General features: G+C 38.0%; 1 protein-coding gene across 1 annotated transcript; it reads left to right on the forward strand.

The window, feature by feature from the left end:
- The first annotated feature begins 12305 nt into the window (after window positions 1-12305).
- Window positions 12306-12794, forward strand: LOC145692221 (uncharacterized). The gene has a single exon (XM_081767517.1). The coding sequence runs from the start codon at window positions 12306-12308 to the stop codon at window positions 12792-12794; it is 489 nt and encodes a 162-aa protein (XP_081623643.1).
- Window positions 12795-15930: the final 3136 nt, after the last annotated feature.

The raw sequence follows: 15930 nt of genomic DNA on the forward strand, positions 1-15930 counted from the left end.
GTACATCCAAACAAAGAGATAAAAAAATAGATATTTTTTACAAGTTTTTTCACATAACAGTTCGTTCCGTGTGTAGAGTATGAAAAGAAGTGTTCGCAATGGAAGCTAATACATATATGTCTTTAATTAGTGATAAAGACAATGAAAAATTGAGGAAATAGAGAAACACCCAGCGTTATATATATATATATATATATATATATATAAAAAGTTTGCAAGAATATTCATATATAAATTGAAAGAGGAAATTGTGGGAGAAAGTGTGTTTCGCTATTGTACGAAACTGGAATGAGCTTCCCGGCCAAGAAAAAAATAACACGTATTTACACAGGAGCCTATTACATTTTGAAATGAAATGAAACCTTGGAGTTCTGTTCCACGGTTATGCCGGGTAGGCTAAAGGAGACGGCGATGATGAGAATGAATGAAATGGCAAGATGAAGAATGTGGGAGGAAATGGGAAAACCCATCCACACGGTGTTTGTTCACCACAAACCCCAATTAGCGCGAGCTGTGATCGAACCAGGGATCCTATGCACCAGAAGTGAACGCTTTACCACCGAAACCTTTTAGATTTTGAATCTGATATCACAGTACAGCGGGGGACACTTCTAAATGGTACAGCCATATGGAGATTTACGGCTAAGGTGTACCATTTAGAAGTGTCCCCCGCTGTACAACTAAATGGACCAATGTCATTAGGCGGTCTAATTATTATTAACGCTTATATTACAGGTAAATCATTCTAATACACACATAGTACATGCTTACCTTAATGTCACTATTAGCCTTTCTTCAGGTGGTACAGCTATTCTGAAGTTTGTGTTTATCTTTGTTATTGCTGGTGCTACTAGAGACAACAGTTCATCAAAGGTACTCACATTCATTCTACAGTAGCTAAAGAACTTCGAGGGATAATTGCGTAAAGAACTTCGAGGGATAATTGCGTACAATATAGCGTGTAAACGTTTTCCTTCAGCAATCTCTCACTGTATATATAGGATGTACCCAGTATTTCTTTTTTTCTTCTTTTCTTTCTTCTTAAATTCAACATTAGCGCACAAACAATAGCACATTCTTCGAAGTCCATCGTAGGCCTACCGCTCACTGGCGACAAAACAGTTGCGCAACTATCTCGTCGCTGTCGCCTGCAGTCAGCAACTTTACGGAGACAAAACAGTTTTGTTGCCATACCCTCGCTCACTGGCGACGGCAACAGAAAAGTTGCTGAGCATTTGATATCACAATTTACATAATTGGCAACCGGAACAGTTCATATAATCGCTGGTTTCGGTCATTTAAAAAAACTATAGCCCACTCCAATGGTTAAATAAATAAATGAAATAAGATCTGCGTGGATAAATTTCAAAGTCCTCCTTTTCTACTAATTTCAAGACGCTCAATCCAATAGAACTATTTTCTTAACATGTCCCTCTCTGGGGTCTCGAGAAAAATAATCTCAAAATGGGTGGATTGAGCGTTCTCAAATTAGTACGAAAGGTCTATTAGACGTGTACTCTATCGTGGGCACCTTTACCATTTGCATGAGGGTTTTTTTTTTTTTTTTTTTTTTTTAATCAATTTACACTCGGAATTAGTGCACAAGTTTTCGGGCGTGTTAAAGGTGTATAAGTTCAAAAACGTCATGAGTGGAACTAACAATGCGGAATTAAATAATTTGAAAAGATTAACAATGAGGACGGGCGATGGGCTCAGATGACATAACATTGTTATAACAAGATCTTCTAAAATGTTCTTGCAATGTTTAGTCGAGAAGTAAGGGGCCATGGCTCTCCAGCAAATTACACCAATGCTATCAAATTTTGGAAGGTAGCGTCAACAGGGGCGTCATTTCAAACTTCGCTTGAGAGGGGCAAGAGCACTACCGACATAAGACTTTCACGTTTTGTACTAGTATATTAATAGACAACAGATTAGAGTATATATATATATATATATATATTTCTCAAACTCTTGGGCGGCAATTGCTCCCTCCTGCCCCACCTAAATGACGTCCCTGAGCATCAATGAGTGACAAAAAATAACAGCATTATGTAAGCTAATACGAACGGGAACGATTATTCGAATCAAAAGATAACAATAATAACGAAAATATAAAACGACTGGAAATAACTAACAGAAAGAAACTAACAAAAGCGGCAATCCAACAACACTGTACCGTAACTGTACTCTCAGATGTTCTATGTATAGCCATAAAATAAAAATTTGCTTTCTTTGTTCTTCCTGCGTATTCTTCACGTTTTAAAATCGGCTACTTTTATACCGTACAGTTTTTCTTTTTTATATTTGAAATGGAAAGAAAATTGATAATGATAATTTTATCTCTATTTTTCTACTTGTGGGAAATTAATGAAAGTAGTAGTGTGAAGTATGCCAGCGATATGTCATTATCAATTAATGTACACTCATGTCCAAAATGATTGCCGTATATCTATAACTGTATTCTTGTAAGAATATAATTTGATAATGATTTTGCAGGATACTTTTAATACTGATAGGGCCTACTATGTGTATAATCGGGAAATGTATATTTGTGGTAAATTTCATAGGAAAAGAATTATAAATACGAAAATTAGAATGAGCAAAACAAAATGTTGCTAAATAGACAAGAAAAGAAAGTTTTATTTTCATTTTGTTGTTCTTACTCTTTATATATATTTCTTTAGCGCTGAGCGTTTCTCTATTTCCTCAATTAATTTTTCATAGTCTTTATCACTAATTAAAGAGATACTAGTCACTAATCAAAGAATGTGTTAGTTTCCTTTGCGAACACTTCTTTTCACGCGCTACACACGGAACGAACTTGTAGAAAACATTTATTTTTTACCTTTCTACTTGGCGGTACCTCGGCAACTTTTCTGTCGCCGTCGCCTCAGTGAGCGGACTCCCATAAGACTCAATGCATTTAGCCAGAGCAACAAGATAGTTGTCCGACAAAATGTTGCCAGTGAGCAATAGGCCGTACTGTGTCCAATCCCGCTAAATTGTGATATCAAATGCCCGGCAACTTTTCTGTTGCCGTCGCCAGTGAGCAAGGATGTGGCAAAAAAAAAAAAAAAGTTTTGTCGCCGTGAAGTTGCTGACTGTAGGAGACAGCGACAAGATAGTTGCGCAACTGTTTTGTCGCCAGTGAGCGTAGGCCTAAAAGCTAAGGTTTGTGCTGAAATGTAACATTAGTTTTGTGATTACCTAGTGTGGATTAATTTCTTGTGAGCATAATGGAGTTTTCAACTACGTCAAAGGGCAAACCCCTTTTACTGCACGAAGGATTTCAGTACGACTTGCAGAGAAAGAACATTGAATAGACAACATGGGTATGCATATATAATATTATTTTAGTGTGTTTTCTCTTTGTACAGTTCACCGTCTTTCACTTCTTGCATGCCGGTCTTTTTCAACTCCTGGACGTCAGTTTGTCAGGTTGTATTTTATATACATGCTCTGGGAATCGCACTTATAGTTGCCGAATACTTCGATTATTTTAGACAATTAAATTTGCTGTTTTAGTATTGTTCGCATTTTCTCGGCTATTTTAAACAAGTTCAAGTTTAGTAGCAGAAGAACTTGATATTATTTGTTCGTTTTTTAAAATTATGGCAGTGTCTATTGAGTTGCTTTTTGATCGTTTGAACTTCTTATTGATGGTTACTAAAGGTATTTGATACTTTGATACACTTGATTAAATCCACCTGTAGGCTTGACCGAAAGGTATTTTTATCATTGTCGTCATAACCATAGACTTTACAACCAAGGTCTCTTCTCTTTACTTTGCGGGCGGAGGGGGGCTCGCTACACCACTGTAATCAGAAGTGAGATATATTATTAAATAAAAATTAGTACACAACGCACACAAAAATTTGCAAATGGACAATGTAACTCCAGTTGCGAGGTTTTTTTTTTTTTTTTTGTGCCTTTATTATTGGTATGCAGCCTCCGTAGACTTTCTAGTGTTATTGTTTTTAAATGTTATGTTTAAATGTAAATTTAAATGTTTTTAAAGGTCAGTATTTCCATGCTTCTTATTGTGGTCTCATTTTTCAGCTGCGTGTGAATAGAAAGAAATCTACGTGTCCGGGTTCAGTTAGGACTAGTGATGAGCAAATGCAAGACCAAGACCCGGGTGGTCTTGGTCTTGGTCTTGGTCTTGCACTGGAACCCTCGGTCTTGGTCTTGGTCTTGCTCCTGCACACCTAGTCTTGGTCTTGGTCTTGGTCTTGCACACCCAGTCTTGGTCTTGCTTGCAAGAGTCTTGCAAGTTTTGCTTTTAAGAAATCTATGATTTTCATAAGTAAATTTTACTCTGGATATACGGGATAAAAAATCCTACATTGCGTCAATAGTGAGGGAAATACAATGTATGTTTCTAAATGTAATATATTTTACCTTCGTGTAAGTGTGATGATACTGTACAACATAGGCGATGACCTTTACTTTTTTTCAATGGATGATCACGCTTCACTACTTGTAAGATAAATCACAACATTTCGTAGTATTTTTATATGTTTTAACAGATCCAATACTCCACTGGTTCCCAAACTGGGGAGGCTACCCCTGACAGTGAGACGCATGAAAGAAAACCAAGACGGCACAGATTACTGAAATACCATAAATAGCAAAATTATTTTTACACTCTAAAGGCGTCAGGTTTTTTTCTTTCCAACCACGATTAGTTTATCTTTGTATTGAACAAACTCCCAATTAAGTATTGAAATTTTGTTTTACTGCTTCTAAAATGTACTGTATGGGGCAGAAACAAGGACATTACGCAAAAACGATAAAACAATTAGAATTTCGAAATGTGGGCACGGTGCAAAAAGGAGAGAATCAGCTGGGTTGAACGGAAAACGAATGCGAAGGTTTTAGAAATAGCAGCAGTAGGGGAGAAAAGAAGAATTTTAGATGTAATTAAGAGGAGGACATTGGCTGAGGAGGAACTGTATTATGAGGGACGGCTAAAGGGAGGGGGCGAAGGAGATTGTAGTTGAAGAAAGATATTAAGCCAGAAAATTGCTACGTTAAGACGAAGAGACTAGCTGAGGACCACAGTCATCGAAGTTTCTCAGCTGCAGCAAGTGACCTGTCAATAATGGCAGAATAGCTATTATTATGACGATGATGATATGTTTTGCAATATTGACCAAAAAAGATAGAAAAAATTAAAATAATAATAATTAAACCTCTTAATATTTTAGAATATAAAATGAAATTAAATTTGTGAGTTTTACGTCCCACGATTATGCCGGCTGGGCTAAAGGACGCGGCGATGATGAAAAATGATTCAAAATGGTGTAAAGAAGAAAGTGGGAGGAAACGGGAGAACCCCTAGGAAACCCACGCATACGGTGTTTGTCCATCACAAAGTTCACTTGGCGGGGGCTGGGATCGAACGCGGGACCCCAAACACCAGACCTGAACGCTCTACCACTTTTTTTTTTTAAGAAAATTTATTGTAACTCAAGAATCAATTACATTGAATTGGTTAGGCTTTTGGCACAAAGAAAGGAAGTTACTAGAACAATGAGTTGGCTATAAAATTTGCAAATAGCTTATTACGTACATCCTTTGCTAATTTGGAGTATTCTTTTTGTAAATACTGTACATAGAAGGCTCCCCCTGCTTCTAAGTTGGAATTAAAAATATATTTGACGGTCGTTCCTATATACCAATTGACACTATGTTGTTTACTAACGGGATAAAAACGATAATCAGGTCTTAAAACTATGCTAATATTTATATTGCGTTCCGAACTACGAGTAAGAATGGCTAAAAAGTGACGTAACTGAGACCAGATTTTTGTGGATTCCAGACATGTCGTGATTCTATGAATCAACGTATCTATATTGTTACATCTATTGCAAAGAGCATCAGGACTAAAACCATATTTGTTTCTCTTTTCTTTAGTATCAATAACATTATGGACAATCATAAACCAGATAGATTTGCTGGCAACACACAAGGTCAAGTCATTGATATTGGCCCAAATATTGGACCAATTACACAAGTACTCATCTAACACAATTTTAGGTGGGACATATAATCTAGTCATTTTAAAAACATACAGCTTTTTACTACTTAAAGTTTTAAAATCAAAAAGCTGCGACAGATATATATAATCACACAAAACAGTTTCCAAGTACTTACAGCTTTGAGAGAGGTCAGCCAGACACAAGGGTAGACTCCTCTCCGTTCGTGCTAATACGTAAGTGAGCAGTTGTTGTGTTACACTATTCGCTTCGTCTGTGTACAAGGTCATTGAGCGAGTAACATACAAACTTGCAGCTTTTTCTTGCACATTGAACAGACCGATGCCACCTTGTGAATGTAAACAACACATTACATCATATTTAACACGAAAGACCTGATGTTTCCATAGAAACCAACCACATAAACTTTGAATTTGTTTTCCTATGAGTTGAGGCATAGGTAATACATTTGCCAAATACCAGATTTTGCTTAAGAGATAAACATTTATAAATTTAGCTCTAGAATATAAACATAGATTTCTGGATTGATTTACATAACCTGAATGACGCAGTGTGTTTACAATATTCGTATAGTTATGATCAATAGTGTGCATTATGTTTGAATAAAAAGTAATTCCTAAAATTTTGATACTGTCTGCCTGAGGGACGGTATCTATATCATTAAAATCAATACTATTGTTTATGTTTAACATATGCGATTTACAAACATTTAATCTAGCCCCAGATGCTACCTCATATTCACGAACACATTCCATCATGAGAGAATAATCTAGTTTAGAAGAGACAAAAACTGTTACATCATCTGCATAACTAGCCACTTTTATAGCAGGGGTAATAATATTTAGACCAGTTAGGCGGTCATTCATAGCATATAACAGGGGAGCAAGGCTAATAGCAAAACTCAACATTGAAAGGGGATCACCTTGTCTTATTGAACGTTTGATGGGAATGTTGTTGGATAGGTGACCGTTAACATTTAACTTCGTATGAGCATCTTTATAAAAATATTTCATCCATGTAACAAATTGTTCATTAAAACCGAATTTTCTGAAAACAGACCATAAGTACGAGTGTTCAATATTATCAAAGGCGTTTTTAAAATCTAAATTTATCAGAGCCGCTTTAAGAGCGCAATCATTACAAATAGTAATACTATCTCTAATAGTTAATAAAAGGTGATAGATGGTTTTCTGTTTAACAGCCACATATTGCAAATTTTGTAATAACTTATCCATGTAGTCTTGTAGTCTGTTTTTAATACATCTACTAAAAATTTTGATATCTGTATTAAGAAGGGATATAGGTCTATAATGGCTAACATTAGATGGTTGAACAGTTTTAGGGATAAAGACCGTGACGGCTGGATTAGGGCGCTTGATAGTCTCTGAAGCAAAGAACCATTCATTTACAATCAATGTTAGTGTATCGCCCATTATATTCCAAAATTTAACATATAAACGGCCAGAGATAGAGTCGGGGCCAGGAGATTTTCCTTTTTTTGCAGCATTTACAGCTCTTTGTACTTCATTTTTAGTAAACGGAGCACATAAAATTTGATTGTCTTCATCATTTAGCACTGCAGGCACACTGTCAAGTAATTTATTTTCGCAGCCGGTAGCAGCAGCGACCCCAAATAACTGGTAGTAATAATCATACAGGGTGTTACGAATATTGTCCTGAGTAGTTTGAATGGAGCCTTGAGCATCTGTGAGTGACGTGATAAGTTTCCTCCGTCCACGTTTGGCTTCTGTTAACACATGTGTAAGAGAGCATTGTTCTTCTTCCGGAAACCCTGGAACTTTACTACATAACCTAATCCCTTCCATTTTCTGTTTATGGAATTGTAATAATTTGGCTTTGTATTTACGTACAGAGATAAGGGCCGAGCGATTTGTCATCGCTTCAGTTTGTGCCTCTAATAGACATTTATAATAGAAATTATAAAGTTTTCGCTTATCAGCATAAATTTCAGAGGAATACCACCTACAAAAGCTTCGGATTTTGTCCTTACAGTATTGATTCCACCACTCAATATATGTTTTAAACCACTTCTTTTGTTTAAGCCAATAAGCCCACTTTTTAGAAAAGAGCTGACAAAATGACTCATCATTGAGCAGACTTTCATTCATGTGATAATATCCCCGTCCCCGAGCAATCTTGTGGTCATTAATTTTAATTTCCATTATTAAACAGAGATGATCAGTAAAACACGTGGGATATCGGTATACAGAAACAACCTGGGATTTGAAGTTATCATTTACATAAATCCTGTCTATCCTTGAGCTCGAAGTTTTTGTAATAAATGTGTCCCCCCTTAAATCTGGGTGTTTGAAGTCCCACACATCTACCAAAGACAAATTCTTTACCAATTCATTTAAGGTAGGACAATAATGGTAAGTTGGTTCTGTTGTGTGAGTTATACTTGAATTATGGTCTCCGCCAAAGATAACATTATTTGGGCCACTAAAAAACGGCGCTACCTCATTTGCATAAAAATTATTCCGTTCTTTTCTATTATGGCTTCCACTGGGCGCATAAACATTGATTAGAGTTATATCATTAACCTGACCTTTGATAATTCGACCATTAGGATGTAATTCTACATTTGTAAGCGGGAGGCCTTCTTTAACCAAAATTGCAGTACCAAGGCTATTATATGTACAATTATTATATACATTATATGATGGATGTGCGTTTACAATCTTTGGACCAACTTCTTGGAGAAAAGCTACATCTATTTCAGATTTAAGTAGAAAGTCATTGAGAGCTTCAAGTTTGACTGGCGATTGTATTCCGTTGATATTTATAGTTGCTAGTTTTAAGATAGTACACATAAATATTGTTATAGGAAGTTGTCTAATGTTAGCAACACACTTCATAATACCACACCACTATTTGGCTGCAAGCACTGTGTTTCTGAATGTTTAGGTAGGAGTAGAAACTGTTGGTGACTCACCTGAAGAAGGAACTGCGGTATCAGGTAGATATTCCGTACTCACTAATTTAGCTACAGACGACCGGGTGATCCTAGGTGATACTTCTAAGGGTCCTTGATCCGTCTTCTTAGGTGTTTTTACTTGAGCTATAGCCGTTCCTGCTTTCTTCCGTTTCTTGTCTTGGGAGGCTTCCTGGGAATTCCGGGCATCAGATCCTTTTTTCCCACTAGGACAACTCACAGGGGGGAAAGGATGATCTTTTTCCTGGGACTGAACTGGACAAATGGGACTTACAGAGGAAACTTCCGATACACTATAGATGCACTCGAGCTTCTGATCACCATCAACAACACTAGTGGAGGAGGAATCACTGTCTATCAAAAGCGTCTTTCTATCTTGTTCAGTGACAACTTGATGTTCCCGTGGAAAATCTGACTCAGCCAGTGAAGAAGTACCATGTAAAGCTGGAGGGGCTGCAGATGAGGTCCTGTCCTGACTATCACTAATATCCTTGGGAGAGACGTTTTCCTTAATTGCTCCGGAACATGGTCGGCTAGGAACACTGTCTTTTGGCACTATCGGAGTAGTGTTTAGAGAACGGCCCTGTATCACAGGGGTAGTAAGCTCAGTCATTAACTTTGGAAAGTCAACATCTGACGTTAAAGTAGGCAAATTAGCAGGTTTAACCACATTAATTTCTTGGGTTGGCGAAACCCGAGAGCGTTCCTTATCACTTTCAGTATGTTCCAGGGTTGTTGTTGAAACAAAGGCCCGTTTTTGACGCTGAAAACATTGATCTTGTAAATGATCTCTAGATTGGCAGTAATAACAAGTACGGTCCTGACCGAAATAAGTTACTAGGAACTTCTGGTTACGAATATCCAGGAAGGACGGTATAGGTTTAAACAAATACATAGTCACGATCTTTCGTCCAGATCTAACTTTATAAATATGAGTATCGTCATAAATTTCGTCTTTTATACTTTTACATTCTCCATAGATAGACAAGGCACGCGTGACATCAGTATCACTATATTCCGTGGGAATAGCATGTATTCGCACATAGGTTAAAGGTCGATCAGCTAATTCTAAAGTCACGGGGTATGTTCCACTATCATCTTGAAATTTAACACTATCACCATGATCTCTTAATAATTTGTCACACAACAAGTCAGACAATAACTTAATATACACACATTTACGATAAATATCCAACTCAATACTCAGTATTTGTTCTTCCTTTAACTTAAACGTAGTTTGAATAAACTCATGGATTTTTATTGTGGACGGACGGTTAGGAATCGCACGAAATCCTAATTTTAATGTATTGACACGTTTGATAGACATTTTATAATTCTAAATAAACTCACTAGTCACCACTAAACTGAAATATATTGTAAGCAAGTCAGCGTAAATTCCAAGCAAACACAAAGTACACTGGGCGCATTCAATGCCTCTCGCACGATACGACACTGGACGGACGACCAGCGAAAGACGTGTTACCTCTTGGGCAGCTAACACGCGAGTCACCACTGAGCCACTGCGGCCCCAATATTTTAGAATAATTTGAGTGAAAACTGAAAACGACTCAACTGTCTATGTTTTTTGTATAAACTCAATTTATATAAATACTTTTGACCTACATTAGAGATACATAATAACGGCATCAAACTTCAAGTTATTTGAAATAAGTAAGAAATCACTCTCAGTTGTGAATATAGATGATTTATTGTTGTATAATGTTATATCGTTGAATCCTAGATATGCCGTATATCTAAGGGGGGTATAAGTTATATTGATAAACAATTATTCAACGTATAAGCATCCACCTATGAAATCAAACGTGCGGTCACATGCGCTAAGTTTTTGTCAATGTCATGAAAATGTTATTTCAATATTAATTTTATAAGTACACATTAAAAATTTCCAACGGATGCTTGAACCTCAGAGCCAAGGCCATACCCATGTAGTCGGCACCTATGGTGTACGGAATTGCCGATGTTCAATACTACATTTCTTTAGTTTTGGAAGAAGAACACCACTAACATGTTTTGAAATGAAATGAAATATCTACTTTAACGTCCCACGATTATTACACTGAGGCTAAGGGAAACAGTGATAATGAGAAATGGTGGAATGAAGAAAGTACGAGGAAACGGGAAAACCCACGCACAGGGTGTTTGTACACCAAAGAAGCTCACATAGCGCAAGCTGCGATCGAACCAGGGCCCCATGTACCAGAGGTGAACGCTCTGCCACTGAGCTACCGTGTCCATAACATGCTCTTGTTTATTTTTGCTTATCCACTTCTTATGGACACAACTATTCTTCGTATGATTTCCCAAAATCCAATCATGGGCCGTCGTGAATGATCAAATGATGACCAAAGTAAATCAGACACTGAAGTTATTATAGCTTGTAACAATTCATAGAATTATGCTGTTGGTCGTCTCGTGAACAACCGATTCAAAAGACGACATACTGTAGCTATATGTTACAGGAGCAGATCGACTAACATGGATTGCATAAACTACTGGGAACACATTCACTCCGGCGGTATTTCTACTGGAGCCAAGAAGTTCACGTGAAAGATGTAATGATTTTTCCCCTTCCTTTTTACATTCTATAAAAAAATCAAGTAGTACCGTACTTGTGTAAGACTCTTGCGCAAGAGTCTTGGTCTTGGTCTTGGTCTCGCAGGTATGGTCTTGGTCTTGGTCTTGGTCTTGCATTGGGATTCCTGGTCTTGGTCTTGGTCTTGCATGCAAGACTCTTGCAAAAACTGCAAGACCAAGACTCTTGCGCTCATCACTAGTTAGGACAGTAGGTAAAATTGCTACAGTGCAGCATGACCACACATGCATTCCGGATGTGGCGGCTTGCAAGATACGAAAGCGCCTCGCAAATTGCAAGAAGAGGGCACGGGAAAAAATCCTAACGCCTGTATGTATGATCTTCCAAGAGGAAATGGTTGTACCGATAAATCAGGGACTGGATCTGGTCACTGCAATTCCTTTGTACAGCAATAGAAAAGATAATCTGAACAAAACGAGAAGGGAATCTTTGGGTATCAATCAGGGCACACCTACACCAAGCAATATATGTTTTCCAGATGATTTTCTCCTGTTTGAAGATGGCACTTCGGTTTTGCAGTATGACAAATTGGGAGACGGGCAACGAATTCTTTGTTTTGCATACGAGGGTCTCCGCGAAGCACTGGGGAACAGTGAACAGTGGTTTTTCGATGTAACTTTTAAGAGTTGCCCCAAACACTGCACAGCTGTACACGGTATATGCAGACATCGGGAGCGTACATGAGTCTACGTCAGTTGTACCTGTTCTGTATGCTTTGCTGCCAGATAAAATGGAGGTCACCTACAATCAACTGTTCTCTTTTCTTAAAGTTTGGGTTGGAGACCCAAAAGTGTGCAGATTAGATTTTGAAACTGCAGCAATGAATGCACTTCACGCTCCATTCCCACACGCTGAAATATCAGGTTGTAACTTCCACTTCGCCAAGAGCATATGGAGAAAAGTGCAAAGTCTTGGCCTTGTAGAAGACTACACTAACAACGAGGAGGTGCGTCGACATATCCGGATGTGTGCTGCATTGGCCCTAATACCCCTAGAGTATATTGATGATAGCTGGCTACTTATTATGGAGGACTGTCCACCTGGGACCAAGGTTGAAGCGTTTAATGATTATTTTGTTGGACAGTGGCTAGAAAATCCTGTCATTAAAAGAAGTACTTGGAACTGCAGTGCTGAAAGACACAGAACCAACAACGTAGTGGAAGGATGGAACCACAAATTGAACGCTACAATATCTAAACGTTCGCCGCACATACTTTAGTAAAGGTGCTGAAGGAAGACGCTAAATTTAGTTTCCATGCCTTTACGAGACACCAAGTGCAAGGTATACCGCAAAAGAGAAGGAAAGTATCTTCCATAGCTTGACGAGAGAATACAACGAATTATCGAGAATCTGAGAAGAGGCTGTGATTTTAAAAAAAAAATGTATCAGAAGTTTGAGTTATGTACAAAAGTTGCAATAGTTGATAAAGAAGAAAAGGGACATGCTGTTGTATTTTGTAAATAATTAATGTTTATAATCATAATCATTATGACGTGCGACGCGCAAGTGACAAGGTTCCTATTGGAACCATCTATGAGTATGGATCGAATGTGATGTAATATATAAATCATTGCGTTCTTCCATGCTTTCAGGCGGCAAAATGAGCGCTCTAATTACTGAAGAACTTCAATTGTTTGTGTAGATTTGCAAGAATACTCCTTTCATCAGAATCTTGTTTTGTTTCTTGTATTTTGTGCGAGTTTTGTGACACGCATAAATGTAAAAAGGTTCCTATTTCTTAAATCAGAAGTTTGGTTTGTTTCTTGTGTTTCAGGTGATTGTCTTGCTTTGAAAATTGCTTGGAAAATTACTCCCACCCCCTCAAGGTCAAATCTAGATGCAGGTGCGTGGCAACGGACACGCTGTCATAGACAGATAAATATGCGATAAGGTAACCGTGGCAAGTAACACGAAATTCCAATAGTGGCAAGTAACACGCAAACGGCCAGAACGACTCTCGAGTACTGAAAGTGGATTTTGAGCTTGCAGCAATCAATGCATTGCGTACGGTGTTTCCTAATTCACAGGTGTCTGGCTGCTATTACCATTTTAAGCACAGCATCTGGTGGAAGCTTTCTAAGTCTCGTCAGAGGATACCTCCACAGTGAAGATGTACGCCATCATGTTCGCATGTGTAGTGCCTTTGCATTAATATCATCAAGCAGGATCGATGAAGCTTGGCTCATCGTCATGGAGGACTGTTCATCTGGCCAGAAAATCGAAGAGTTAAACGATTATTTCATTGAACAATGGATGGACATTCCAAACATTCAGAGAAATATAGAACTGCAACGATCAAACACACAGAACAAACAATCCAGTGGAGGGTTGGCGCAATAAGTTAAAGCACAGCTTACCTAAGAGTGCACCACGTATTTTGAAGCTTGCGACTGTACTAAAAACAAATGCGACGCGTAGTTTTCATGCTTTTGCGAGACAGAGATTAAAAATTGCAATCCGGAGAAGCGTAGAAAATCAACTTACATCCATCTCGACTACAGATTGCAATTAATCCTCGAGAAACTAGGAAAATAGCGTGGACTTTAAACTGAGCCTGAGAAGCTTGAGCTTAAGAATGGTCACGAGTCGAGCTGAAACTCTACTCAAATATAATTGGAGTTTCGAGTCCAGTCAAAGGTGATTTTCTCGAGTCGAATTTGATAAATAGCACGCTCGCTCAACTCATTTTAACTCGTTTTGAAATCATGACCTGATTAGACTGAAAAGTGAAACCATGAGATTTGAAGCAATAATGTTAAATACTTTCAATGTTGCTCACGAGAGGATACACTGCGCGATAACGACACGACAATATATTTTTATAACGAGACAGCCTCAAATGTCGTGAGCACCAATATAAGTATATACTGTAGTTCTTACCATCAAAGCTGAGATCTGCACGGTCGAATTGTTAGCCCAAGCAGAACCCCAACCCGAGTAGTGATGTCAACGGCTCTGCACTCTGTTCAACTGAACGAACAACTCGAGTCGACTCGGTTCGGATGAACCATCGGCTCGGCTCAATTGAGCCGATGGTTTGAGCAGGCTGGGTTGAAACAAGTCCATCGGCTCGGGTTGACTCGGCTCAACTGAGCCCATAGCTCGAGCCGGCTCGATTGGGGTGAGCCATCAGCTCGATTCTTTTTGGCTCAGGTGAACCATTAGCTGAGTTCGACGTTTTTTTTTTTTTTTTTTAACTTCCTGACAGAATTCTCTGATGTGCTACTTATTTTATTTATTTATTTTAATTTGTGGTTACTCTATCTTCTATCCTAATGATCACAATTTTTGATTGTTCCTTTTCAGTTCTTATTTATTTCATCTGTTATTCTTTTCTGGTTTCATCTCTTTCAATTTGCGATAGTTCTTGTTATTTTTCTTATTTATTTCAATTTATATTGTTTATGTTATTATTTTCTCTCCTTCTTTACTATAACTTTTGTTTGCTTATATTTTGTTCTGTCTTGTTCTTAGTTATTTTAATTTCCGGTTATTTTAATTATTCTTTTTGTAAAAGTGAAACATTTCCTAAGCTCTCCTCCTCTAGTAATAATTGCAATTGTTCGTATTTATTTTAACTTGTATTTGCTTTTTTTCTGTTCTTACTTAGTTGACACTTGTTCTGTGCCCTCCATGTGACAGAGTTTTCAGGATGAATGAAATGATTGACAGGTTGATCGTGTGAATGCACGACACCTGCAGAATGATTAATCCGATAAACAGAACCGTGTGAAATTGTTCGATAATGAGCACCGTGAGAAACTGCACGTCACCAAATGAAATACTAACCACGATTATCCACCGAGGCTAAGGGAGACGGTGATTATGAGAAATGAATGCAATTTTGGAATGAGGAAAGTAGAAGGAAACGGGAAAACCCCGAGAAATTCCACGCACACGGTGTTTGTCTACCATAAGGCTCACATAGCACAAGATGACACCTGTGGCTTGAAAACGAGTAATAACTACAGAAAACGCGAACAACCGATTCAGAAAACTATACACTGTAGCTGTATGCTACATTGAAGATCGACTCACACAGATTGCAAAAACTACTGGGAACACATTCATTCCAGCGGCATTTTACTGAAGCCAAGAAATTCAAGTGAAAGATCTAATGATTTATTCCCTTCCTTCTGAATTCTATAATAAAATTAAAGTAATACCGGTACTTATGCAAGACTCTTGCGTAAGAGCTTTGGTCTTGGTCTTGGTCTTGCATGCAAGACTCTTGCACAAACTGCAAGACCAAGACTCTTGCGCTCATCACTATGCAGAATGTCTCAGTTTGATTTCGTAAAGAAAGATTCCTCCCAACTGTGTGTTCTCCATGCTCAATTTCATGCGATTCTGT

The sequence above is a fragment of the Thermobia domestica genome, chromosome 8 (assembly GCF_964235325.1).
Source record: "Thermobia domestica chromosome 8, izTheDome1.hap1.1, whole genome shotgun sequence".
Classification (NCBI taxonomy): Eukaryota; Metazoa; Arthropoda; class Insecta; order Zygentoma; family Lepismatidae; genus Thermobia; species Thermobia domestica.